The sequence below is a fragment of the Perca fluviatilis genome, chromosome 11 (genome assembly GCF_010015445.1).
Source record: "Perca fluviatilis chromosome 11, GENO_Pfluv_1.0, whole genome shotgun sequence".
Taxonomy (NCBI): Eukaryota; Metazoa; Chordata; class Actinopteri; order Perciformes; family Percidae; genus Perca; species Perca fluviatilis.
Window position 1 is genome coordinate 26087845 of NC_053122.1, and position 26622 is coordinate 26114466.

At 40.8% G+C, this 26622-nt stretch overlaps 1 protein-coding gene across 7 annotated transcripts in view; it reads left to right on the forward strand.

Moving 5' to 3' along the window:
- kcnab1b (potassium voltage-gated channel, shaker-related subfamily, beta member 1 b) overlaps positions 1-26622 on the forward strand; it is a 42028-nt gene that overhangs the window by 14474 nt on the left and 932 nt on the right. For all 7 annotated transcript variants that reach the window (XM_039814690.1, XM_039814695.1, XM_039814696.1 and 4 more), the window contains 10 exons: positions 6215-6258; positions 8992-9029; positions 9732-9811; positions 10287-10331; positions 11734-11778; positions 14156-14199; positions 19085-19171; positions 25783-25868; positions 26167-26287; positions 26392-26486. In XM_039814690.1, coding sequence (XP_039670624.1) covers positions 6215-6258; positions 8992-9029; positions 9732-9811; positions 10287-10331; positions 11734-11778; positions 14156-14199; positions 19085-19171; positions 25783-25868; positions 26167-26287; positions 26392-26486 — 685 coding nt within the window. The remainder of the gene's footprint in view (positions 1-6214; positions 6259-8991; positions 9030-9731; positions 9812-10286; positions 10332-11733; positions 11779-14155; positions 14200-19084; positions 19172-25782; positions 25869-26166; positions 26288-26391; positions 26487-26622) is intronic.

Here is a 26622-nt window from a genome sequence, read left to right on the forward strand (position 1 = left end):
AAGAAGAAAACACAGCAGCATGTCTATAACAGTAGTCCTCATGTCAGTTTGCATGTCGAAGTGTCCTTGGGCACAATAATGAACCCCAAATTGCTGAGAAGGCTGCACCATCGGTGTGCAAATGATTAGATTAGATCCTGATGAGCAGATTGGCACTTTGCATGGCAGCCTCTGTGTGTGAATAGGGTGAATGTGGCATGTAGTATAAAGTGTTTTGAGTGTCGGAAGTGAATTGAGTTGTGAATTGTATTGAAAGGATAGCCCCTTGATATGTAGCATCTCATTTTCGAGGGGGTCCTCTAAACACAGATACTGTATAACCAGACAGAACAGCTTAACACAAGTCCATTTACCATTTACCAATTGAATACCTTTTAAATGTTTTATCTTCATCCAATGTATTTTAATGTGGTTGTACCTTGTGAAGCACTTTGTGATTTTTATCTGTGAAAAGCGCTCTATAAATAAACTTTACTTACTTACTTACTTTACTAATATAATGACATGTAAATTACGAAACCATGCTCGTTGGCTTGGCTGAAAAAGGTAAAACATCAAATAATCAGATAAACATTACCCGTCAAATGTCACTGACAACAGAAACTGACCTTACAGAAATGCTGTGAGGTTTAACATAAATACAGTGTGCATCAGAACTTCAGGCTTGGCAAGATACTGTCTCAATATTTAGCATTTATTTTTTATTATTGTAATCATACCGTAGGCTTCTATAATATCATAATTACGTTGTAGTGTAACAATAACACTACAAAGCAACTATTACATCTGATTTCCTCCAGAATCATGTCTAAGATCCATGACAATGCAGTTGAAAATGTTTTGAGTTTGACTTCTTAATTTCGATGCATGCCAGTGAACAGAAACTAAACCTAAATAAATACTGTCACATACTTTCTACTAGTACTGTATGAAGGTTTTCCAGTTATCATGACATGATTTTTATTCTCCACATTGCAACGCTCTGAATCAACCACTTCAGATCTGCCCACATGTTTTTCAATACAGGATCAACCCACAGGCCACTAGCTTCAATCATGTGTCTCTGCCGAAAATACAGTTTTTCTGTGTGAGAGTCTCTACCCATTGGTTTGGGAAAACAAATGTCAGAGTGTTTTGAATAGCCTTTTAATACCTACCAAAAAAATAAAATAGTGTATGCATAAGAGAGTCTGTGTATACTGAATAAAAATGAAGAAGAAAAAAAAAAACTAAAACAATGTCGACTTTGGCCCTGTGGAAAAACAAAGCACAAAGTCATGTTCAGACTCTGGCTCTTTATTGCGCGCACACACACACACACACACACACACACACACACACACACACACACACACACACTATACAAACATGCGCATCGTGCAGAGCCCTCTAGAGAGCCAGCTGTCATTTCCTATTTCCCATTCTGTGTCATATAGAATGCTTCATTTGGAGAGGGCTTGTGATCTCCTTAGACCTGGGGCTTGGACTTACAACTCTGCAAGTCTCAGTCTGTTACTAGTGGCTCTCGGTTTCTGTCTCTCTTTTTAACACTCTTTTTCCTGCTCTTCTTCATCCCTTTCCCTTCTTCTGTCATTGGTAAAGATTCAGCCATGTCAGCTTCATCAGTGATATTTGTCCCCTGCAAGTCTGCAAATCTATTCTTTTTCCCCCTCAAAGTGCTTGATTTCACTTCCCTACTGTCTTCCTGCCCACACAGACCCTGGCTTTGATATTTTTGGAATATGACCTGCCTTTCTACCCTGCACTGAATTATTTTGATTACAACAGTATGGATGCCATCAGAAGAGCGTGGGAACTGAGGAGGTGGGCACACAAGCCATCAAGGTTGGCTTGTGTGGGTTTGCTGAGTCTACATTAATCCCCAGCGAGTGAGGAGTTTTATCTGTTTACTCAAAACCTTGACAAAAGTGTTAGCTGACAAATATTGATGTGAGCAATCCAGTATCAGGAAATAAATCATAAGAAATGCCCGGGTGTGACTTGAGAACCATATTAAGTGCTTTCCAGGCGGGGAAAAAATAAAAAAAAATTAAAAAAAAATCCTCCCACAATAAGAGTTCATTCCTCCAAAGATTTAAGCACAATAAATGCAGCCAGATGTTTATTAACTTTCAACTGAGGATCCGCTAAGAATAGCATGGGCTACATACAGTAGCAGCTCACAGGATCTTCATAAGCGGTGACAGGTTTGTGTGAGGGGGCGTTTTCAAATGACTCATTTGTCATTTTACTTCAAGGCTTTCTTTTGGGCACCATCCAAGCATGAGGGGCCGAGCCACACTCACTGGCTTGCAAAATTGTTTATGTGCAGGTTTGTAGAGACAAGTTGTCCTTTCCTTTCCTTAGTGTGTGTGTGTGTGTGTGTGTGTGTGTGTGTATCACCATTATGATATAATATATAAAGAACTTGTGCCTCTGCATCCTAATTGCCCTATTTGTCTCTCCCACATGCTCACAAGCACCCATTTTCTCCTAAACACAGTTAGTCATTTTCTTTCCTGTGTTGTGCATGACATACTGTAATTCCCTGAATCATTAGCTTCTTTAGCGGCGTACCTCTGCTGGCACCCCCTTTCCAGACCTGAACAGATCTTTGAATGTGCTATTAGCCATCTGTGTGGTTAATAATCAGGTATGGCCGATGCTGCTGCTTCACTGGGGACAAGAACACAGCAGCGAGGCGGCTTTTCCGCCAGCTGAGCGTCAGCTCTGTTCTTCTCCTATCATTAAGGCATCCTGTATGCATTTAAAACATCAAACAAACAAATATAGCTTATGGAGGATCTCCAAAAACAAAGTTAGCAATTGTCCAAGGACAGCCAGCTTTATTTGGAAATGGAACATTCTTGCAAGCTTGTTTTTTGTGGAGATGGTATGCATCATTGTGCCACTGTAAACATGAAAACAGTATCAATTAATTCCCAAGGCAAATGTATGTACAATTTATAACGATTCCAGGCTTTAAGCATGCAAATGCTTTACCCAGAGTGACTTGCAATGAATGCAGCAGTGAACATTCCTCATCATCAACGCAATTTGTCCTCGATAACCTCCCGGCTGAACACACACACATAGATTCAGTCAGTCTCACACTTCTAACCTATAATACAGCCCCTCCCCCCACACTTTCATGGCTCAGAATCCCCACACTATAATACATCAGAGAGACAGAGGATACAATATTCAAACTCCTCCATCATATCAGAGACCAGAGACCAGAACACATCCCACGATCTGTGACTGCGGAGAGATCTGTCTCCTGTCATTCTGTCATCAGTACCTTAATTACTCAAGACATCAAAGAATCCATAGATGTATCGCATCAAGTCGTTACATTTAAACACTTCCCTTTGTATGTGTTCCTCCTTTATCTCGGCAGCTCAGCTGAACTACTGACACGATGACTGATGCTTCCCCATGTTGAACGCCTAATTGAATTGGCTGAGGGCGCGGTTACAGGCACGGGCTGGGATTAGTCCGCCTCCAGCTCGATGGGCACAGGCCATGAGTTGTCAGGCACGAGAAAACCACTGCTGGCATTTCTTACAGCCTCATTCCTCAGAGTCTGAGGATTGTGCCTCGAGGTTACAGCTAGCCAAAAGACAAAACAAATAGTTAACTTGTATCTTGCTAACATGCATGAGCTACTAGCTTATGTAACAAGTTAGCTGAGGTTTAGCTGAGGCATCATGGCCCTACTGAATCGCTACAGTCAAATCTGTGTCTAATAACGTCATTACAATCGGCACATGTATATGCCAATTAGGCGTTAACTAATTAAAATGCGCTAATATGCATACATTTGACAAGGCACTGCAGGTGAATAGGATGAACAAAATAACAACAACACATCAGCACAGAACTTTCCCAGTTGATGAGTTAAGAGTCTTGACCCCCTTAAATGTTAGGTTTAAATATGTAGATTAATTTAGAATAAATCTACAGATGCAGCCGTATTTTGGAGGTGCAGCCGTATTTTGGAGGTTTTATTTCCATTAGAGTAAAAGAAGACATGGAAGCAAAATAGACCAAAATCTCTAAATTGACCAAAACATGAAAAAAATGTCCTGCATTAAACTGTAACCTCATCATTTTTATCGTAGGCTCCTCATCTAATAATAACAGTGTTGCTTCATTGCTTCATTGGTGCAGTGTTTCCTGTAAAATCAGTTTAGTGTGAAGATTTTTCAAAAAGATTTTGTTGTAGTGTTATTTATTCCAATATTCCCAAAAGAAATAAAATTATTTATTGCCATTTGCAAAATAAACAGAGTTTCCTTTGCTGTTTGTGATTAACCTGGTGAATACTAAAAAGTCTCTGTGTGAACTGATTATTTTGTTGAGTATTTATTAAATCTATTTAACAATTGAAGAATAAGAAAAATTAGTAAGGTGGTCAGAGTTGTGTTAATATATTTAACGTTTTGTTTAAATTTAAAATCAATAATTATTTATTAACTATTAGGCCTTTTTTCCCCTTGAGCCCTTGCCGCCCAAAATGTCTGTGCACTAGAGTGCGGATCTGGCCGCATTTTTCTGTCCAAGCCCGGCCCGTGTCCGACAGGCATTAAGATATTTATGTCGAGCCCGACACAGTTAAAATCTCATTTTTTTCTCATACTAATGACACATGTACGTTTGTTTGTGTGAAAAGCCCACTTTTATTAAGCAACTGTAGGAAGGCATTCAGAAATGTCAACAGATGAGCTCATCAGTGCACACGGGGCAACAAGCACACGTTAACACAGGCGCGCAGTAGCTACATAATATGTTTTAAATTTAAAATGTTCAATGCCTTATCGCACTGATGTGACCGAGCCCGACCCGAACCCGAACATCATTTCTAAATATCTGTCCGAACCCGGCCTCGGGTCAGGTATCCGTCCTCTATTGTGTACGTCCCTGCCTCAGACCGTAATTGGAGGTTGTTTCTCTGTCAAGAAATAAGCATTTGAACATACTCTCCTCTCAAGTTGAAGAGTGTTGCGTGTGATATCAGTGGCTCTGCGTGTGCATGTGGCCTTGATGGTTCTGTCAAATGAATGTGTCTCAATTTCACAGCGTTTTGCTTCAATTCGTTTCCTCTATCAGATGGCTGCCCTCACAGGGCTGCACATCACCTTGACGCAGTTTTCTTTTTCCTACAGTCCACAACACATCACTGTGGGAACACACCTGTGGCGTCTGGAGGCAGAACAATCTGCTCTTACAGTTATCGCTGGTGTTAAGTCATTAAACACTTGCACCACATGAGTTCCCCTCTCAGTTGGACATGATGCGGCACAGATTGAAAAACTAGATGTGAAGTGGAGCGCTGAGACTCTGAGTCGAGGGTGGCAGGAACTCTTTAGTTTCTCTTCCATCGCGTTACTGTAATGAGAGCCAAAAGTGCTGTATTACATTGCCGTAGATCAGCTGGATGTAAATTAAATATCAGAAGGTGTACCATTGCACAGTGAATAGGTAGAGGGATAGCAGGGAGAGAAAGAGTGTGCGTGTGAGGAGCTAGCTTGAGAAAAGCTGTTATGATACACCCGCAGTGCTTGAAAGCGAGCATGATTGTCTGCATTTTATGGGTAAGACAATAGCTGTAAAAGGCCTTAGGATTGAAGTGTCGAAGGCTCCGGGATAAAAGAAGAGGCAATTGAGTGAGGGATGAAGGGGGTAAAGAAACAAAGGGCAACATTTGATAAACAGTAATTGGATTTTTTTGGGTATGAGTAGAATATATTTTTCAAGTTCTTTAGAGGGCCATCCTTTTCTTCCAGAAAAGGTGGGATCCATATTGATGTAATAAATCAGCTGTCCTCCCCCCTGTAATATCTCAATTCTGATTCATGTTTGCAGGTGTGATAAAGGTGACCCTCACATCTAGGGATTCTCCTCTTGATCAAACATGACAAGCTACCTAGATTGTTATTATTACAGTAACCCCTGCATACTGCAGTTACAATTGATTGATTGATTTTTTTTGTTGCCTAAGCTCCACAATAGCAAAATTGCTGTTGCTGCTCTCGAGTTATATGATATGGAAACGCTAGATTTTTTTGGGCTTTGTTTAGGCAGAAAATCTTTGTGTGCCTGAAGCAAAGTACAGCGACGCAGTGATTGCAATCACATTTGACTGAAGAAATCTTGAGCCTAAACAACGCTGTTTAAAAACAATCATATCATAGTCTGTTTTTCTTCATAGGAACCTGGGGAAATCTGGGTTGCGTGTCTCCTGTCTGGGGCTCGGTGAGTACATTTAATTTGCATTACAGGCAAATGTCTACTAATTTCATAAGCATCCAAGTGCAAACTCAACTCATCTGTGTGTGTGTGTGTGTGTGTGTGTGTGTGTGTGTGTGTGTGTGTGTGTGTGTGTGTGTGTGTGTGTGTGTGTGTGTGTGTGTGTGTGTGTGTGTGTGTGTGTGTGTGTGGAGAGAATTTTGAGCCAGTAAAAGAGCCGAGCAGAAGGGGTAGTGTTTTAAATTTCATTATATTATTTCACCCTATTTTGAACCTCATGCATTTTTCATACTTATGGCGAGTCATCAGAGACAACACAACTGTTTGCAGTTGCAGAGTGTTAATATTTTTCCTGTTAATATTTAATCAATAGCACTGGTTTCAGCAAACAAGTTGCTTAATTACCACACATATCCAAAGCACACCAGAGGGTAAACACTCTCATTCATCCTAATATGACTGATTTATTTAATAAATTTCTCTTGTGTGTGTGTGTGTGTGTGTGTGTGTGTGTGTGTGTGTGTGTGTGTGTGTGTGTGTGTGTGTGTGTGTGTGTTGGCTATATCTTTATATGTGTGTATACTGTGTTGCAGCGTGTGTGTGCCAAGTCGCTTGATGTCTCTGAGGATAAAATAACTTGACAAAGCAAAGGAATGATGCAGTGCTGCCCAGGCCCAGCAGATACAGAACGATGGAAAATCTGTGAATAAGTTAGTAAATCATGCCTGTAGTGATTTATTTTAAAGATTTAGCTCCATCACATTCAGCAGCAGGAAGGAATAGTAAAGAGGTAACGATCCTTGAACTTAAAGGAGTACGTTTTAAGTCTCGATATTTGCAAGCCTCGGCCATGTGGCAGTGCCCTTGAGCAAAACATTGATTCCTCCTTATGTTGATTTTCAGTAGAGGAGTTAAAAGAAAACGAGAATTTCAATGTTGGGATCAAAACAGAGCTATGTGGGTGTCTGTGTTTTATCCTCTCAACTGCATAATCGTCTTTTAAAAGAATAGTTTGACACTTATTTAACTTGTTGAGACTTAGATGAGAAGATTGATACCACCCTCATATGTGCTACTGCTGACTGTTAGCTTAGCCCAAAGACTGAAAGTAGGGGGAAACTGCTAGCCTAACTCTGTCCAAGGGTAACAAATCTGCCTACCAGCTCCTCTTAAGCTCACTAACATGTTATATCTCATTTGTTTCATCTGTACAAAGACCAAAGTTGTCGTTTTATGTGCTTTTATGTGTGTAGTAACTTTCTGGAATCTCCGGCAGGTTGTCACTGTTTGTACACCTCTGCATTTGTACGGATTACACAAACACACCATGGCATGGGAATTGGTGAGGTTTAGAGGTTCTGGGAGATTTCAGACAGAGCTACCGGTTTCCCCGTTTCCAGTCTTTATGATAACCTAAGCTAATCGGCTGCTGGTTGTAGCTTCATATCAAAGCTTGAGTGCAGAATGTTTACATATAAATGAACGTCTGTTACATTTAACCCCTTGGCGAACGCGCTCACATAATGCTGATTAAGCCTATCAATAGCCAAAATAAATCCAGCTCTGTGTCATGTTTGTGTGGGCACGGCGTTTAGATAAACGGTGTTCGGCTTCCCTCTATGGCGCCCATGCAAGGAGCTCGGAGCAGCAGAGGTGTTTCGTATCATCTGGAGGACCGAAGGGAATCGTTCATCTAAACATACTGCCCATACAAACATGACACAGAGCTGATTTAAAGTCAGCAATGTATCCCTTTCAGTATGTTGACAGTGTGGAATGCTAACAAAAAACGTGTTCAGCCTATGCTGTTGGAGGAAGAACAGACGCGTAATTGCTTCTTTTTAGAGAAAGTAATAATACAGTACATCATTGCAGTCTGTGCATGTGTCATGTGTGTATTCACTTGTGTGCAGCAACTGTAAGAGGACCTGTTACATGCCTTAGACTAAACCCTGACTGAACCCTGAGTAGGGGGAGTTTATTGATAGCCTACTGCTATTACTTATCAAGCCTCTTTTAGCTTTTGGCAAAAGACAGGTGTTGACTGTTTGTCTGCACGCAGCAACCCGTTTTAGACCAGAAGGAAAGAATGAGAAAAAGAAAGGTTACGGGCAGGATAAAGAAGCATACAACAGACTTCCCTGAGTGAAGGGTATCTCTGAAGTTGAGCTTTTTAAATAATGATGAAAACGAGGAAGTAAAGAATAATACATAAATATGAATCAAAGTAACAGTCGTCAGAAGCTGCATTGAGGACAAACGCTAATTTGTTTACTCTAGCAAAATGCAGTGATACCTCCCCAACTCTTTTCTCTGTCAAATGGAACAAGAATACATAATTTCACTTAAAACTGTTTACATGTCTGTCTGCCCCAAACTATGGAAAGAATGAGGAAATGTAAGCAAACACAAGCATAATGTACGCACATGCACTAATTCCCTCAAAGGAACAAACACCTAAAGCTGCTATACTTTGTTTCACATAAAAATTCTGCACATAGCAGCTTTCTCATAAGAAACTCATACGGCATGTTTTCTTTCAATCTGAAACACTCAACCCTGACATTTGGCTGTGATGGCTTTAGGGCGGGGGCGTTTTGTCATGTGTCCATGCCAAAATATCAAAGTAATAATTAATGCACCACTAAAACGTTTGTGAGCATAGTTTTTAATCCAAAAGGTATCGTATGTTTTTTTTTGTTTGGTCCAAAACTTTGACATTGATGTTTCCTTCAACAGGCACATGGGTAACATTTGGAGGTCAGATCTCTGATGAGGTAAGCTACATGTGAAATATCGTCGCAGCTCATGAGCAGATGTTGGCTTTCATTATTTTTAGACCCTGCAAATACAACTGGTGAGCACTTGTTGCAGTTTACAACCCCCAATTTGAAGCCCCCATGGGAGCAATTTAGTGGATATAAAATAGTGTGAGTAGACCACGGTAATCATTCTAGTAATAATTAAGTGTTAACTTAATGTTAAGTCCCTGTTGGTTCTACCAAGGCCAAGTTGTAAGGTCTTATTCCTCCCAAGTTTTGAAGCAGAAGACCTCTTCCAGTGCCTTGATCCGGCCTTGAAGAGGGGAAGCCATTGGATTGGAGACAGCTCATCACTGCATGTTTTCCACTGGGACTAAGAGACACAAACAAACTCACCAAAACAAAACCTAGTACAGAAAGAGAAAGTCATCCTGACAAAATTAGGCTTCCCGTGTATGGCTCTGAATAAACTGCAGGCACAAGAACTAGGTCAAAATAGTCTGGGAAATATATTGAGCAGTAAACAACTTTAATCAACAAGCAGCCATTACAGTTTTCTTGATGAGGTATATCTCAGTGGAAAAGAGATTTACTCTCCTTGAGCTTCTTCAGGAAATTACCCCAGCCAATCCTTTTTTAAGTGTAATTTTGGGTGGGTAATATTTATAGTCGTGTGTTGCGCCACACTGGAGGTGAAACCTTTCTTTTCTGTGTCAGGTGGCAGAGCAGCTGATGACTATCGCGTATGAGAGTGGGGTCAACCTGTTCGACACGGCTGAAGTCTACTCCGGGGGGAAGTGAGTGATGTCTCAGACTTGTTATCTATCTCACATAGCCACAGAGCAATCTTCTGGCCTTGTCAGCCTTTTTCCCCATAGGACACAAGATATTAACAAGGTTTAGCACCAGACCATAAATTATTCACCTGCAGTCCCAAAACGAAAGGTAGATTTACATAATCTTATTCTGTCACATATCACTGGAGGCTCCTCATTATGCTCACAGCTCAATCTAACTTTAAAGGCCTGGACATTTGTCTCGCTGAATAATGCGGGACAGGCTGTAGATGTATGGGGATGAATAGTAATTTCAAGGTTGCTGGTGAACATCAGGCATACAATACAGGTGTTTATCCTTTATCTTGTACTCCTGCTGATTTTTAATCAAGTATTCAAGCTGCAGATGTGTGGCAGATAACAGTCACGCTTACATGCTCTTAAAATAAATGGCAGCCTTAGATATAATCTCATTGTGTATTTTTTTTCTTTAAAGAGCAGAGATAATCCTGGGAAACATCATCAAGAAAAAGTGCTGGAGGTAAAGTACAGTCTCTCAATATTCTAAATGTGTTCCATGAATAGGTTTTAGATTGTGCATGTGCTTATCCACTACACGGCCAAAAGTATGTGGCTAGGCCAAAAAAAAATAGGTTATCTTATTTATTTTTTTAAATGCATGCAGTCTTCTGAGGCTGAAGGGATTTTCTACTATTCAGCTACACCAGCATTAGTGAGGGTTAGGGTTATGTTATGCGATGTTGGGTGGTAAAGCCTGGCTCAGTGTTGGTGTTCCAATTTATCCCACAGAAATGCAAACAAAAACATGGTGGCACTGTAATGTTGGAACAGCAAAGGACCTTAAGGAAACTGTTGCCACAAAGGTGGAAGCATGCTATTGTCTAACACAGTTGTCCCCATCCTTTTTGGCTCATAATTTCAAATGAAGCAATCTCTGTGAAGCTGTACTTAGACAATGCTAACATGTTAATGCTTAACAGATATAACGTTTACCACGTTAGCATGCTAACATATGCTAATTAGCAAGTGGTGGACAAATCGACAGACCCACATTTCCATCTACTGTATATAGCCGTGCCGCTAGCATGGATGAAAATGAACTTGACCTTGTGTAACAGAAATATGTTTTCTTTCTCATCCCTTCAATTATCTTGTGAACCCTCAGATTTATGTTAGGATCCCTTGGGGGGGTCCTGACCCCAGGTTCGGGAACCACTGGTGTCAAATATCATTGTATGCTACAGCATTAAAATGTCCTTTTATTGAAATGAAGGGCCCCACAATTTTGGCCACATGTTGTTTGTTTCATGCTTGTGCTTAACATGTTCATATATGTCTGCTTTCAAGCATTGTACATTGTGAATTGAGAAGGTGGAAAGTGCAGAATATGTATCCATGTCATCTTTCTTGGCAGTTTGTAAATGCTAATTCACTGAAATCTCCTACCTAAATATAACCAAGTAAAAGCATAAAATGTGCTCATGCCTGTGGCTTACAGTTGAATAGCAAGCAGCTGCTGGTGAGTGTGAGCTTTTATCTGCATCACAGAAAAGATCAGCTCCATACATCTATACTGCATGCACAGCCACACTGCAGTGATAAGACTCAGTTGTGTGTATCTCTGCCTGCCCTCACGTCAACTCTGGCTCTGTTTTAAATTATTAATCATCAAGCATGGGGGATTTTATAATGATGGAGTTATCGCGTTTTCTTCGTTTCTTCATACTAGATAAGTTACACGTTTGATAAAGGAGTGCAGCCCCTCTGCCATTTCATGCTGCAGAATAGAAAGTCACTGGAGAACCCTTGCATGTTCATGCACACATGCAGACATGGACATACTGACACACAGGCATCTTTTTGAGAACAGCTTTAAAGTCCTTTTTTATGTCTTTTTGATGTGTCTGTCTGTCTTTCCTCAGGAGATCCAGCCTGGTGATCACCACAAAGCTCTACTGGGGAGGAAAGTAAGTGTGTGTGTGTGTGTGTGTGTGTGTGTGTGTGTGTGTGTGTGTGTGTGTGTGTGTGTGTGTGTGTGTGTGTGTGTGTGTGTGTGTGTGTGTGTGTGTGTGTGTGTGTGCGTGTGCCTGCGTGCGTGCGTGTGTGTGTGGTGTGAGCTGTCCAGCATGTGTGTTTTCCTCCTCAGATTTTTGGGCTAACAACACGCTGCACAATAAAACATTAGCCACAGAGCGTGAAATGGCATCGACCATTTTGGAAAACTCACAGAAGCACAGACATGGACGACACTCTAGAAAAATGAGTGACACACACGTGCATTTCAACATGGCCATGTTCTCACCCCCTCTTGCTTCCCTTCAAACCCTTCCTCAGCATTCTTGCCAAACTGCCAAGAATAATATCTGCTTCTTCTGTCATGCTGAAGTATTCTGCTCTCAATCCGCATTAGTCACATTCCCTCTGTTTCTAAAAGTCCTCAGGCTCGCACTGAAGGAAGTAGAAGCTCCATAAGTAAATCCACATTCTTGTTCTGGTTTTCTTTTTAAGTATCGTATGTAGATCAGTGGAGTATGGCCCAGGTGCGATTGTGAAAATTTAATTTAAGCTCATCCTCTCAGACTATCATCAAGGTACCAAATCCGTCTCCACTACAGATAGATTTCGAGAACAGCTACTTAACCCCTCGCTGAGTGAGCTGTGAGACTGTGCCTGAGAGGCCTGTCAAGCATCACACCACCCAAACATACAGTAGAAATTTGAACACTTTATTCCCTATTGCACTTCCCTACCCTTTTGCACAAAATATAAGAAGACATGATGACATGGAGGAGGGGCAGCATGTTTTTGTGTTTGTACTTGTTATAACCTAGCTGGAACACCACAGGAAGGAGGGAGGCCGAAAGAGAAAGTGTGAAATGAAGGATGAAGACAAATAGCAGGCAACTGAGCAAAGAGAAAAACACTGGCGCAGAAAGAAAAGAAAGGAGTTAAGTGGAACAGGAAAATGCAGGCATGGGGAAAATCTGAAAGTAACTTAGTGAACACAGGTGGGGGCCGTGGGGCATCTGACAAATCACTGAAGCACAGTTTTGGAGATTTTCAGGTGTTTTTGGTTTAACGGCACACAACGTCTTTGTTTTGGTTGACTCACTACTCTTATGAGCGCCATTTTTAGACGAAACCGGCAGCTGTTTTTTTTATTTTTTATTTTTTTAGAAAAACATAGCTTTGATAAACCCACTGTAAACTACATGCTCAGCGCTACATGTCAGACAGATAAAGTTAGCGACTAGCAAGTGAACATAGTGGAGCATTTTGCAGCTACTGAGTCAGATATTTCCCTCAGGAGTTAGTGGAAACCAAAACAGATATAAAAGGAAAAATGAACAATCAACTTACATTTGTCCGGCGGCCAGAAACACGTCTCCAAACCAATGCTAATGTGGCCTCGTAGGTGTAGGTAATTGTTTGCTAACTCGTTCGCCATAACAACTTATTTAAATTATGTTAGTTTTTGTGTGTTGTTTGTTACACTGCAAAGTAGCACCAAATCAATAGTGTACTTACAAGTGAAATAGGCTACCTGCAACTGTACTTTAATAAAAGCACAGAAATATTAGCTACACAGTGTACAAAAGCATAAGAAATCCTGAATGGCTCCTTATAGAGTGCTATAAATGACTGACCTGAAAGAGGCATGTTTATGTTGTAAATTGGAGGTGCTACATCAAACTACTATACTATTACCTACTATACAAGGAATAATATATGTTTTAGGTAGCCTAGTTAAATGTTCAGTAATGTGTTATCTGAATTTCGCATTATAGCATGTAAAACGTACCAGTAACTATAGATAGTCAGATGTAGTGAAGTTAAAAGCCTAATATTTCTCTCTATGCGTTAGTGAAATAGAAGTATTAAGTCGAAAATTGAATCAATTACAAGTAATCAAGTACCTGTACATAAAGTACAGCAGCCTACTTGAGTAAATGTACTTTGTTATGTTCCAGCCCTGCATCTAAAAGCAAAAAAATGTAAACCAAGTGATTGTCAAGTTTTGGCTGAGATCTATTTTCAACTGCAAATCACCAAAGACCTGCTAGCTGGGAGGCCATTGGTTAAATCACTGGCCATCAGGACAGACGGTGACAACAAGCCTTGTGTTTGCCCGCTGCACAGACCCACTGCACAGACCCACTGCACAGACCCACTGCACAGTTTGTTCTATAGCTGCGGGCACACTGCGGAGCATCGAGTGGGTGTATTTCTCTTCAGTGATTTGTTTGTTATGCAGGCTCTTGTTTGGCATGTTTAATGATCTGCTCCAATTCAAGAGAGCTGTGTGTACGTGCATGAATGTGTCTCCTTTCTCTCCTGTTGCAGAGCAGAGACAGAGAGAGGGCTCAACAGAAAGCACATCATTGAAGGTAACAAGTTGATTTCCTCTCCGCTGCTTTGTCCTTCACATCACCCCATCACTCGGAGCCCCGCCGCACTCCTGTAATCTCCCTCTTTTATCTCTTCTTTTCCTGTCTGTGTGTTTCTCTCTGCTGTTTGATTTTTATCAGCAGGTGCACCCAGTACATTTGAAAGTAGTATTAGTCTTGGGTACATCAAACCTCGACAGATGTTTTGTCTTTTCAGTTGTAACACATTTACAGGTGTCTTTTTGAGGAAACTGTTGTATCAAGGTTCTACAAGCTATCTAGCATCCTCTCCTCTCCTCTCCTCTCCTCTCCTCTCCTCTCCTCTCCTCTCCTCTCCTCTCCTCTCCTCTCCTCTCCTCTCTAATGACCTACCTCTCTCATCCCATTGGCTTGCTCCACCTTACTTCCCTAACAACTCGCAATCCGGTCCACATCGCAATGCACCTTCTGCAGTGACTCAGCTCTCTCCCACGTTATTAACATTCACTGCAGCCTCTGCACATTTCCCCTCCAAACAATGGCAGGGGGAATATACTTAGGAAAGTCTGCCAGTCCAGATGATAGGCAGCATCCATGAGAGAAAGCTGCAGTGTCCCCGTCACTAGTGAAGTGGTACAGTACATGTCACCACAGGCCAGTCAATGAATCATTTGATTGTTTGAGTGACATTTACTAGAAATGACGGGCTGGCAAAGTTAACGATCAATAGCAGAGATCAGCACTGATGAACTCCGAGGTGCAAGGAAATGTAAAAGTTACCCCTTTCCTCACAGGACGAAGACATTCCTTGACAATTTCATCGTTTCAAGGAGACTTTCGTAGAACACATAATGAAATGCATTATTCATCACAGATGCAAGTAGAATAGCTTTGTTTTTCAACATCTTTTCTCCGTTCCAAAAATAGACTTCCTTCCTAGCCAGTAAACCCCAGCTAACGAGACAGCAGAAACTGCTGGCGACGGCGGGCAGGCTCAGATTAGGATCCGTGTAATGGGTGTTTCTGGGGAGTGTAGATGACAGAGGAAGGAATAAGTGGTTGGAACAGCGGTGGGGAAAGCGTATATCTCAGCTGGGATTAGCTGGCAACGATGAAGGCTCTGGCATTAATCTGCCATGCACCCTCACACATACTCGAGAAGGCAAGAGTGTCTTTTTACTTGTGTCTCTATTACACTGATGTCCTCCTTTGTGACAGTCTCCTGTGTTCGCTTTTCATCTTTCATCTGGTCTTCTCTGTGTGTGTGAAATGGGGACTGATATGCTCACAGTACGTTTTTGCCATCTCTTATCCTCTCCCTGATGTACAGTGTTTCACTTACAACAAATACCGAAAGCTGAGCCAGAGAGAAAGAAATGAGCGCAACAAATTTTTTCTGATCTCTCGTCTTTTTTATCATCCTCTCAGCTTTGAGTTGTTTGGTTCCTCCACCACCTATCAAAACAGCATTCATTTATGTAACAAGGATCAACGGTTACACAGATGCAGGGCTTTTTCCACATTGATCTACTTACCAGGAGATAGTGGTATGAACTCAGCTTGACACTGATTAACCTTTTAAAATTCTTTTGAATCAAATATAATGAATATTTATGCACTGAAAAAGATGGTATTGTAGCTGTGCATAAGGGACAACTAAGTATTTTTGACATTAATGTTACCTGAAGATCTAAAGAATATTAATCAGTAATCAATCTATTGTTTCAATAATAAGCAATGTATAAGGTCCTTTTTTTAACACAGTTTATATCGAATTCCATATAAGTAAAAGGCCAACATGTCAATTTGCATTTACTTTGAGTCCCTTCTTGTACGTGTAAGTAGGTCAACCACATTTACTATTACACAAAAGCGTCCAATTGTTTAAAGCGAGACATATGTCACTTTTGCTGAAAATTGGCCAGTGTTGGCTAAATTGTGGCAGTTATGACATAGTGCTAAATGTAAAACTACTACTACAGCTGTACAGGACCAGCAAGGGGCCAAGAGTCATAAAGACAGCACACTGACTCAATAATGTCTAATACTTGGCTAACATTAGCTACCATAAGCTACTGGTCATACCAGACCAAGTAAGGCTGTAGCAATAAAACCAATTAGTGCGCTGAACTGAGAAATAATTCCTTTTATTGCTTAGGAATAAGAGGCAGAATGTGTTGTGTCTTCTCTAAAAAGTTACCTAGTCGTGCTTTAATTAAAACAGAAAGAGACAAAAACTTGATATGTCTTAAATTTCAACGGTTTGCATTTTGAATTCATGGTACTGAAATGTGCTGCTGTGTCACAACACAAAAGACATTTTAACATGCCATACTGTAGCAGGAAACGCACAGGTGTAGCTAAACTCACAAGCAATGAATTCCAAGCAGGTGTTCAGTTCCTGCTTTTATGCATGCATGCTCAGTGTTGTGATCTACCGGGACATTTTAATGGAGTGGAGCCATTGATTAATGTTAGGACTTACGCCTGTGCTTTTCCTGCTATAACAATTCAAAATATCCGCTTTGAAAAAGATCTATTAACAAAACCTGACCTCATGACCTCCAGCCTAATAACAGCTTTACCTTTTGCTGGCCATAAAGACAGTAAGATTCAGTGATGAAACTGAAAAAGAAACCTTCTGAGACTTGGATTAATCTGCCTAAGTCTCAGTTACAGAGAGAGACAACAGCCCAGTCTTCAGGCACCACCTTTCTTTATCCCACTGTCCATTTAAGTCCTTAACACCACCTGAAATATGTGTATGCTGCAGCTGTCCTTCTTGTCGATGATCACTTTTATATACTGTATTGTACTCTGTGTGCACTTTTCTGATGTATTGTGGGCATGTGTAATTGATGGATAATTGTATCTGTTGTATTTTTGTTTTGCTGTGATTTTGTACTGCAGACACTGTGATGTCCAAGGCAAATTCCCCACTGGGAGAATAAAGTCTATCTTATCTTAGTATTTAAAACACAGATATTTTTCTTCTTCATGAACAAGCACTCAGTCAATCATCATCATTCACTCAGTCATAAAATGAAATAGTCAGAAACAGCATTATTTGCCACTTCGTGGGGCATTAGATTAGCACTCTCCATTTGTTCTAGGGTGTGGGCTGCAGCTGCTGCCTGGGAGCCACTGCCAAGCGCCACACAGCACCAAACGCACGCACCTTACTCCCCACGAGACTATCCCACTCCAACACTGCCACCAATGTATCTACGGGAGGGAGAGAGAGAGGCTGTTATTCTGAAATACAACATGTGGCAAAAATGACATTCACAAGGAGATATTACTCATATTACACTGGCAAGAACATCTCCAGTGTTCTTATGTTCTCCAGAAAGAGGCTGGCAAGCTGAGGCTCATCAAACAACCGTGCCTGAAACAGGGAATACACCATCAGTTTAAGGAACACATTTTTACTACAGTTTTTAATTTAATATTTGAGAACTTTGAATTAATTTGTTTAAAAAAAAAAAAAAATAGTATTTGAGGTGATAAAGACATTTATATTGCATATTCCGTATTTAGTTATTTGGCAAATAGGACTTGTAGTCCCAAAACCATGACTCCTAATAGGTAAACCAGACAGAATGTATGACCACTCCGATTCACGTGCGAGCTGGATCAAAAGATGTGCCAGGCCAGATGCAGCTGGTGGGCCTTGAGTCACATGTGGTCAACTGTCACTTTGCCATTTTTATGAACATGTTATATTTAAATCCCCCAGGATCTAACTCACCTTATGTGTTCTTTTACCTGATGCCATTGTTTAAATGAGAAAAAAAAACTAGCACTCTTGAATACATGGAGCTGGACACCATCACACATATTTAAATTAAAACGGCTAGAATCAATATTGGTTGGTGGCAGAAAATTCGGTTGTTGCAGGTTTATGCGAGCTGCAAACAATCATAGTTTAGCAAATATAGCGTATATACATAACCGTGTTGAAAGGTATCAACATTTTCTACTCGCTAGCATGTCTAATTGATATTAAGTCTTCTTGGTCCACTGATATTAGGAGAAGTATTTATTAGTAAAAGGGTGACTCTCAGGGCTTATGTGGGCTATGTTGAATCCTTATTTATAAGTGTGTCAGATCAGCCTGGTCTCACAGAATTCCGTGAAATGAGCACAAACTGTTACGTCATTACGTGGTGGTGGCACGCAATGTGTGAAAATTCCGTGTGGCCACCACAGAAAACAATGCCAATGTAAAGTCAATGAGAAGATGATGTATCATTAAGATAACTTCAGTATTGAGTAGTAAGAACGCCTGAAAATCCACATAGGGAGGTTGGTTGGGGTAGTGGATGGGTCAAACACAGGACTTTCATCCAGGAGACCGGGGATCATGTCCCGCGTGTTACATTTCCTAAACCGAACTGTCGCTTTCTTCTTTTCCTAAACTCAACCGTCCCATTGTTGTCCCGTTATTGTTTTCCTAAACCCAACCGTCCATTGTTGTTTTCCTAAACCCAATCGTCCCGTTGTCCCGCCACGACCTTTTCCTTAACTTAAGGGGCCGTGTTCATTTCACAGAATTCTTCCGTGGGTCCATCACGGAATTTTAAGGGGTTGTGTTCATTTCACGGAATTGTTCCATGGGCCCATCACGGAATATTTGGCGATTCCGTGAAACTGCCACAGATTTTGAGTTGAGGGGCCGTGTACATTTCACGGAATTCTGTAAGATCAAGTTGGTCAAATCACCCTTTTGGAAATCAGAAAAAAAAAATGATGTGTTACCGCTATGGTTGGTAACATCTATTAGCACTACAACAAATATGCTCAATGCTCATGATTCTCAATGCTCATGACTGTTTTTTTTTCCTTTTTTTCAACTGAATTATATTACTTTCTCAACATCTTCTTTCCTCTCCTCTCACTTCAGGTTTAAGGGGCTCCCTCCAGAGGATGCAACTTGAGTATGTGGATGTGGTTTTTGCCAACCGGCCAGACAGCAACACTCCCATGGAGGGTGAGTGATGGCTGACCTAGGATTTTCTAGGGACAAATCAAATAGGAACAATGTTGTCCTGTAACATGAGAAGGTGATAAATACTGACTGCTGCCCTCGCTGGACTAGTGACCTTTGTCTTTGACCAAAGGGGTTTGTCTTTGAGGTTGTGTGTGTGTGTGTGTGTGTGTGTGTGTGTGTGTCTCCCTCTGACATGCACACATATTTAAAGTAATCTGACAATCTTGCCTCCTCTCTCATCCTCTATTTTAGTCAACCACTCTCCCTCTCTTTCTCTTTCCATCTCTGTGGGATCACTAGTTTCCACAGGGTCTCTGAGCTACGCCCGCTCCCAGCCCTCCCTGTTCTTCAGAAGCAGGATTATCTGGCCCCCCAGGGGGTAGCTGGTGTATTTTTGGGCTGGTCTCACTAGATACAAGCCCTACTGTGCGCTCCATTCCTTCAACACTCTACTGCCTTTCCCACACATCTACTTTATGTGACCATTTATTTCTTTTACACACGTCCAGTTTCTTCCTCAATTACTTCTACTTTGTGAGGTGGCCATCATAGATACTTGGGCCGCTCTTTTATCCAATCCTAGACTCGCATTGCCAGACCTATCTCCACAGCGCTGTGAAGTAAGGTCTGGCTCTACCACACATACATTCCAGGATAGGAGAAAAAAAAACATTCTGGCTTGTTTGCATTTCTTTAAACCAATCTTGGGCCGTGCTAAGCTCCGGACGCAGCGACGATGGCTCTGCAAAATAGTCTCGGGAAGGAACTTGTTTTGGTGGAACATTTGCACTCCCCCAAAAGAAAATGCAATAAACAATATTAAATGAAGTTAACTGTTTACACAATAGAGCAATGTGAGCTATTTAAATTAGCTATACATGTTTAAACGTAATTTGCTCTTACCAGTGTATCTCTGTGTGTACTTTGTCCACAGCAATCCCCACCAATCTGTCCTAAAACGTCCCACTAAGAGAGAAAATGTTAGAGAGTAAATGCCGTAAACATATTCCTTGTAAATCTTTACAATCATTACCCAAAAGAACCAAGCAGGCCTGCCTTGTTGCACAATACAAATTTTCTTCAAAACTTGCCTTTTTCAGCGTGTAGCTTGCTAGCTCAAAGGTAAGTGTTGTTTTCCAAATTGAACAGTGAGAGTGATGTGATGTTATCCTGGAAATGTACTGTTAATCCAGACTAATCCAATCCTATTCCTAGGTAGTATTTGGCTGAGGATGGAGTACCACTGGGCTCACTGGAATATTTTGGAGTCTTTCCCCTTTGCCCCCCTCCATGCTTCCTCCCCTGTGAACCAGCAGACTGTGGGAGGCCAATCTGTCATACTTATCTTATTGTTCCCGGGGCCTTGCTGTCACTGGTTGAACAGGTGACTGGCAGGCAGATCCTGCGGCCTACTCCGTCAAACCTTCTAGTAACCTGTCTCTGCAGATATACTCTGCAGAAGTCAATTCACCATTGACAACGGATGTAGAGAAGACTAATCTGATTGATAGATTGATTGATCAAAACTGCACAGACCAACACAGACAAATATAAAAATAGATAGGATGTTTTGCTTTCAGCAGCTCTGCAACGCAGTCGCTCCATTAATCAGTGTAAAACATTGTGCACGTTTTCATCATCCTTAATTACTGCAAAGCAAGGTCACAGCCATAAATCACTGCGTAGAGGGTCAGTCACTTTTAACAACTTGAGAGAGAGTGGGACTGCATGTACAGACCCAGACAAAACTGAGACTAAGATTTTCTAAACAGCTTCTCTTGGGGATGAAGTAGCAACTTCTATTCCTACCTCTCTGTGGGCATTTGCAGTTCATTGGACTTGTCTAAGACATTGATAAACACACCCACATGTTCCTGAAACTTAAAACAGTATTAAAAGCATTGCAGTTCACAAAAAAAAAATGCAGCTCCAAATGTTGTGTTCATATTTAAATATTAAATGTATGTGTGCATGTATTTGTGTAGAAATTGTGTAAGGTATTTTGTTCTTGTGACTTTAACTGCTCGTGACTTTGTGTTAGACAACGTGTCCCCCCCTGGGGACAGAAAAAGTGATGTCATGGCTGCAGAGTCTCCCTTTGTTACCATCACCCTACTTGTTCTTGACTTGCTTTGTCTTTTGGCTTGCATCCAGGACCAACTTGTCTCACAAATATCCAACTTCCTCCTCCCTTTCCTGGTTTTGAGTCCACTTTCATTTCCTCTACTGCTCTTTACTGTTGCAGCTGGCACTTATAATAGTGATGAGACTATAGAAGTTTTCCCCTCAGGGATTAAAGACCTAGCTGGAATTTCATCTGAAATGTTGTCAGTTAATGTAGTCCATAAAGCACTTACATTATAGCATACATGATGAGAATGTGCCTCAAGGAGCATCTGTGCCATTGTCAACTCATTGTTTCTTCCGCCAAGGGGGTCATGTTTTCGGTGCAGTTTGTCTGTCTGTCTGTATGTCTGTCTGTCTGTCTGTCTGTCAGGCAAGATTACAGAAAAACAAAGTGTGTAGCATGGGCCAATGGAACCTTAGATTGCGAAATAGGGCATGTCTTGGCAGAGGACTGCGCTCTCTGAGTCCCCTTCTAGTTTTAATAGGCATACCATGGCCTGCAGATTAAACTGTCCAAATCTTAGCACAATGTTGCTATCCAGTCAATCAGCATCATTTTTTATTTGACAGAGCAATGTGCTGCAAATTGAATCCATTCAATCAACTGAATATGAAAACCCCCCGGACTGAGTGAATAAAGAATAGGACACACAGGCAGAGGAAAAAAAGCAGACATGGCATCAATACATCAACTTTATAACAATCCCTTTCAGCCAAGAGCAAATTTCCTTCAAGTGCCAGGATATCAGCTCTCTCCTCGAAGGTTCAGCAATAAAGAGCGGCATGCAGGATGGTCTCACCCACTCAGTGCCTCATTACTTATCTTCCTTTCGGCCGCACATTCAAAACCTTCTTTCCCACGATCATAAAACTGATAAAGGGCTTCATCAGCCAATTAAAAAATGATCCAGTGGTGTGACATATTGATCACCACCCTGTGTGTATATGCATGAGGAGGATAAACATTAGCTTCAAAATAAGTACCACCTCCCAGTAAAGCAACTCTCACAGACACCTAAACATCCACAAAGATTCCTGTCCAGACAAATACAGTACAGGCCAAATGTTTGGACACACCTTCTCATTCAATGTGTTTCTTTATTTTCATGACTATTTACATTGTAGATTTTCACTGAAGGCATCAAAACTATGAATGAACACATATGGAATTATGTACTTAACAAAAAAGTGTGAAATAACTGAAAACATGTCTTATATTTTAGATTCCTCAAAGTAGCCACCCTTTGCTTTTTTTTGATAACTCTGCAAACCCTTGGTGTTCTCTCAATGAGCTTCATGAGGTAGTCACCTGAAATGGTTTTCACTTCACAGGTGTGCTTTGTCAGGGTTAATTTGTGGAATTTCTTCCCTTATTAATAAAAAAGCAAAGGGTGGCTACTTTGAAGAATCTAAAATATAAGACATGTTTTCACTTATTTCACACTTTTTTGATAAGTACATCATTCCATCTGTGTTCATTCATAGTTCTGATGCCTTCAGTGAGAATCTACAATGTAAATAGTCATGAAAATAAAAAGGAAACGCATTGAATGAGAAGGTGTGTCCAAACCTTTGGCCTGTACTGTATGGATATCACTGTGTGTGTGGCTGAATGCTTTCTTCTACACTGCCGCAACTGTGATACCTGCTGGCTGAAGTTGAAAAATTTTGGAGACTCAGCGGAGTGTTACTGCTGTCAGAGGTCTCAAGGATGACTTGATATTGGCAGTTTGACCCACATGTCACGCATGTGCTCACACAAAAACAAACATGTCAAACATTTAGTAATTAGTTCCAAAGAATATTCTCTATACAGTAAATGACAATTCTTTCAGAAACTAAATTACTAAACAACATGGCTATGTTTTATTATATTCAGGCAAGCATGATACTCTCATGTGTGTGCCAATATATTGTGAATTAAAGGAATAGTTATAAATATGGTTTGCACGTTATTGCCAAGAGTTAGTCAAAAATATGGATACCTCTCTCATGTCTGTATGTAAATATGAAACTACAGTAAGCTTAGCTTGGTTTAGTATAGGCCTAAAGACTTAAACCAGGGGGGAAATAGCTAGCCGAGCTCTACCTAAAGGTTTGTTCAATCTGTAGCTTTACAAATTGAAGAGTCAAAAATGTTGGGTTAGACAGAGCCAGGCTTGCTTTCCAGCCTTGGTGCTAAACAAGCTAACTGGCTGCTGTTTATACCTACGTGTTTACTGTACACATATGAAAATGGTAGTGATCTTCTCATCTACTGTAAATTGTTAACCAATTTCATACATTCAAGAGCATGCTGTTCGTGTGCCCACAACTTCCCCCACATCATCCTCCTTGAAAACCCGCAGTGGGCTTATGTGAGTGGGGTGCTGATGATGTACACTGGATAGCTCACCTGAGCACTTTGCTCAGTGTGGCATCTGGTGATGTTGGAGTTGATGAGTCACTGGGCCTCGTAAAAAGACTGATAGATAGATAGATAGATAGATAGATAGATAGATAGATAGATAGATAGATAGATAGATAGATAGATAGATAGATAGATAGATAGATAGATAGATAGATAGATAGATAGATAGATACTTTACTGATCCCCAAGGGGAAATTCAAGGTCCCAGTAGCTTAAAGACATCATACACAACATACACATACATCATAAACAGGACGATAAAATGACAACAACAACAACAAAAATCCACATGAATAATATGGACAATAAAAGAAAAGATACTAAATAAACTAAATAAAAAATCCACATGAATGTACTAAGGGATGTAGAAGCATGAGACGCTTGCAGTGACAGGGCAATTATATTGTGCATAAGGTGCTCTGTGGTAAGGTGCTCTATGAAAGTGTGTGTCATGGTGGTGGTGCAACTACTGGCCAGTAGGTAAGCACAGATGTTGCCGTAGATCAAGTTGTCACTGAGGTGGATTATTCATATAGTGTACTCACAAACTCTTATGAACTGTATGGGCCTCCGAGGTTCCTACTTGGTTCACAATTTCTCCCTCTGTCCTTACATCCTTCGAAATCCCTTCCTCCCTTACAGAGGAGATGCACCGTTATTCCTCTACCCTCCCACCTGCTTCACCCACACACACACACACACACACACACACACACACACACACACACACACACACACACACACACACACACACACACACACACACACACACACACACACACACACACACACACACACACACAGACACTTGCTCTCTGGCTCTCACTGAGCTACATTTTGGTCCAGAGAGAGAACTACTGATAAAAAGGAGTCGCTCTTTTTTAATCACACACTGCTGTGGTCTCATCTCGTCACCCTCATTTTAAGTCTCTCCGCTTCATATTTGCTCTGGGATATGATGACCTGAGTCTTATTTTAGGTATACTCATGCTGTGATCTGAAATTGCATTGTCTGTTACTGTTATATGTTGTATGTCTGAAACATTATTTAATGTGCTTCTGCCTTTCTTGGCCAGGACACTGTGTTAAAGGAGATTTTCGTAATCTTAATGAGGCTTTTCCTGCAATACGTTTTAAATAAATTAAATAAATTCAAAATGTACATTGCGGTTATGTAGCAGATGTTTCATTAATCCATTCAAAGTGCAATTACAGACTAAAGAAAGAAATTATAGACTAAAGTAATCACATAAAATACTTGATCGCCTTGTTGCTGTTTTCCTCAATAATTAGAGTTTGTGCACGGCATACAACAAAGACACGTTCAAAATAATATTTCTCCTCCTCTGTGAGATAAAAACTCCTTTGAGAGAGAACCTCACAGTAGTTTTTCTTAAATACAATTTTGCTTACCAACTATTCCACCCACCATTACTTCCTTGCTGCATCCAAGTGGCAAGGCCACTGTGGTTGATTTCAACCCCTACAGCTGTATCTAGAGTTTGTCCAACTGCGCAAGCAACACTCTGCCAAGGTTGGCTGAGTCTTTTCATTTAACCCCTGCAGCGTTTGGCCACAGTAAGTCGTATATATTCCCCCGCAAAGAATATGTTCTTCTGAGTTTAAAAGGACCCAAGCCTTTCTCACAAAGAGGCTGAATAATTTCCAAGCCTTTTATGAGAATTGTGTTGAAAAATACCAAATGAGTGGCCGGGTTAGCTCAGTTGGTGGAGCGGGCGCACATATGTGGAGGTTTACTCCTCGACCCAGTGGCCGCGGGTTCGACTCCGACCTGCGGCCCTTTGCTGTGTGTCATTCCCCCCTCTCTCTCCCCTTTCATGTCTTCATCTGTCCTTAGGAAATAAAGGCCTAAAATGCTCCAAAAAATAATCTTTTTTTTTTTGTTTGTATATAATGTGAAAATAATGTAAGTTAAGATGTTGCAAATCAACCTTAAGTAGAGTTTTTATAATGGTCTTCCCTGCATGGGTTATATAAAAGTTGCAATTGTGGCGCCATCCACTGTTTGGTTATTGACAATGAACATCTGCTCTTTTGTGTTTTGTTTTTACAGAGATAGTGAGAGCAATGACACATGTGATCAACCAGGGGATGTCTATGTATTGGGGGACATCCAGGTGGTCTGCCATGGAGATCATGGTGAGTTGTTGTGCATCTCGTAACAAGCAACATGACATAAAGAAATAAAAAAAAAGCTATTTAGGGCTGGGCAATTTATTGATATTAATACTTGTTGTCTATCCCTGTAATCATCTTGTGGGAAATTTTAAATACCATGAAACATAATTAAAAACAATCTAAATTACCACTACAAAGCCATTAAAAAGTCAGATACCTACAAATAAAAAAAATCTTTAAACATAATCTTTTGCATATCTTTTTTCATCTCCTGAACATTTCTCCACTTTCTTTTTATTTCCTTTTCACATTCAATTAGGAAGCATACTCTGTGGCCAGACAGTTTAATCTAATTCCACCAGTGTGTGAGCAGGCAGAGTATCACTTCTTCCAGAGGGATAAAGTGGAAACTCAGCTGCCAGAGCTCTACCATAAGATAGGTAAGGCTATAGTAGGCTTCTCCTGAAGTCAAACTTTTGTGAATAGATTTAGGGCTGTGATAGATTCTGTATTCTGTTGCTCAGTGACGACTGTTCTATCTCAGGTGTGGGTGTGGTATCTTGGTCACCTTTGGCCTGTGGAATCATCACTGGGAAGTACGAGAACGGCATCCCAGAATCCTCCAGGGCCTCAATGAAGGTACAGCTTAAATTTATTTTGACCACCTGCCTAGTATCCATATGTTTCAACCTTATCACTCTTATCCAACAAGCACAATACCAACAATAAAACATAATCTGGTTCAAGTTATTTCTCCTTATTCTTTTACTGTTCC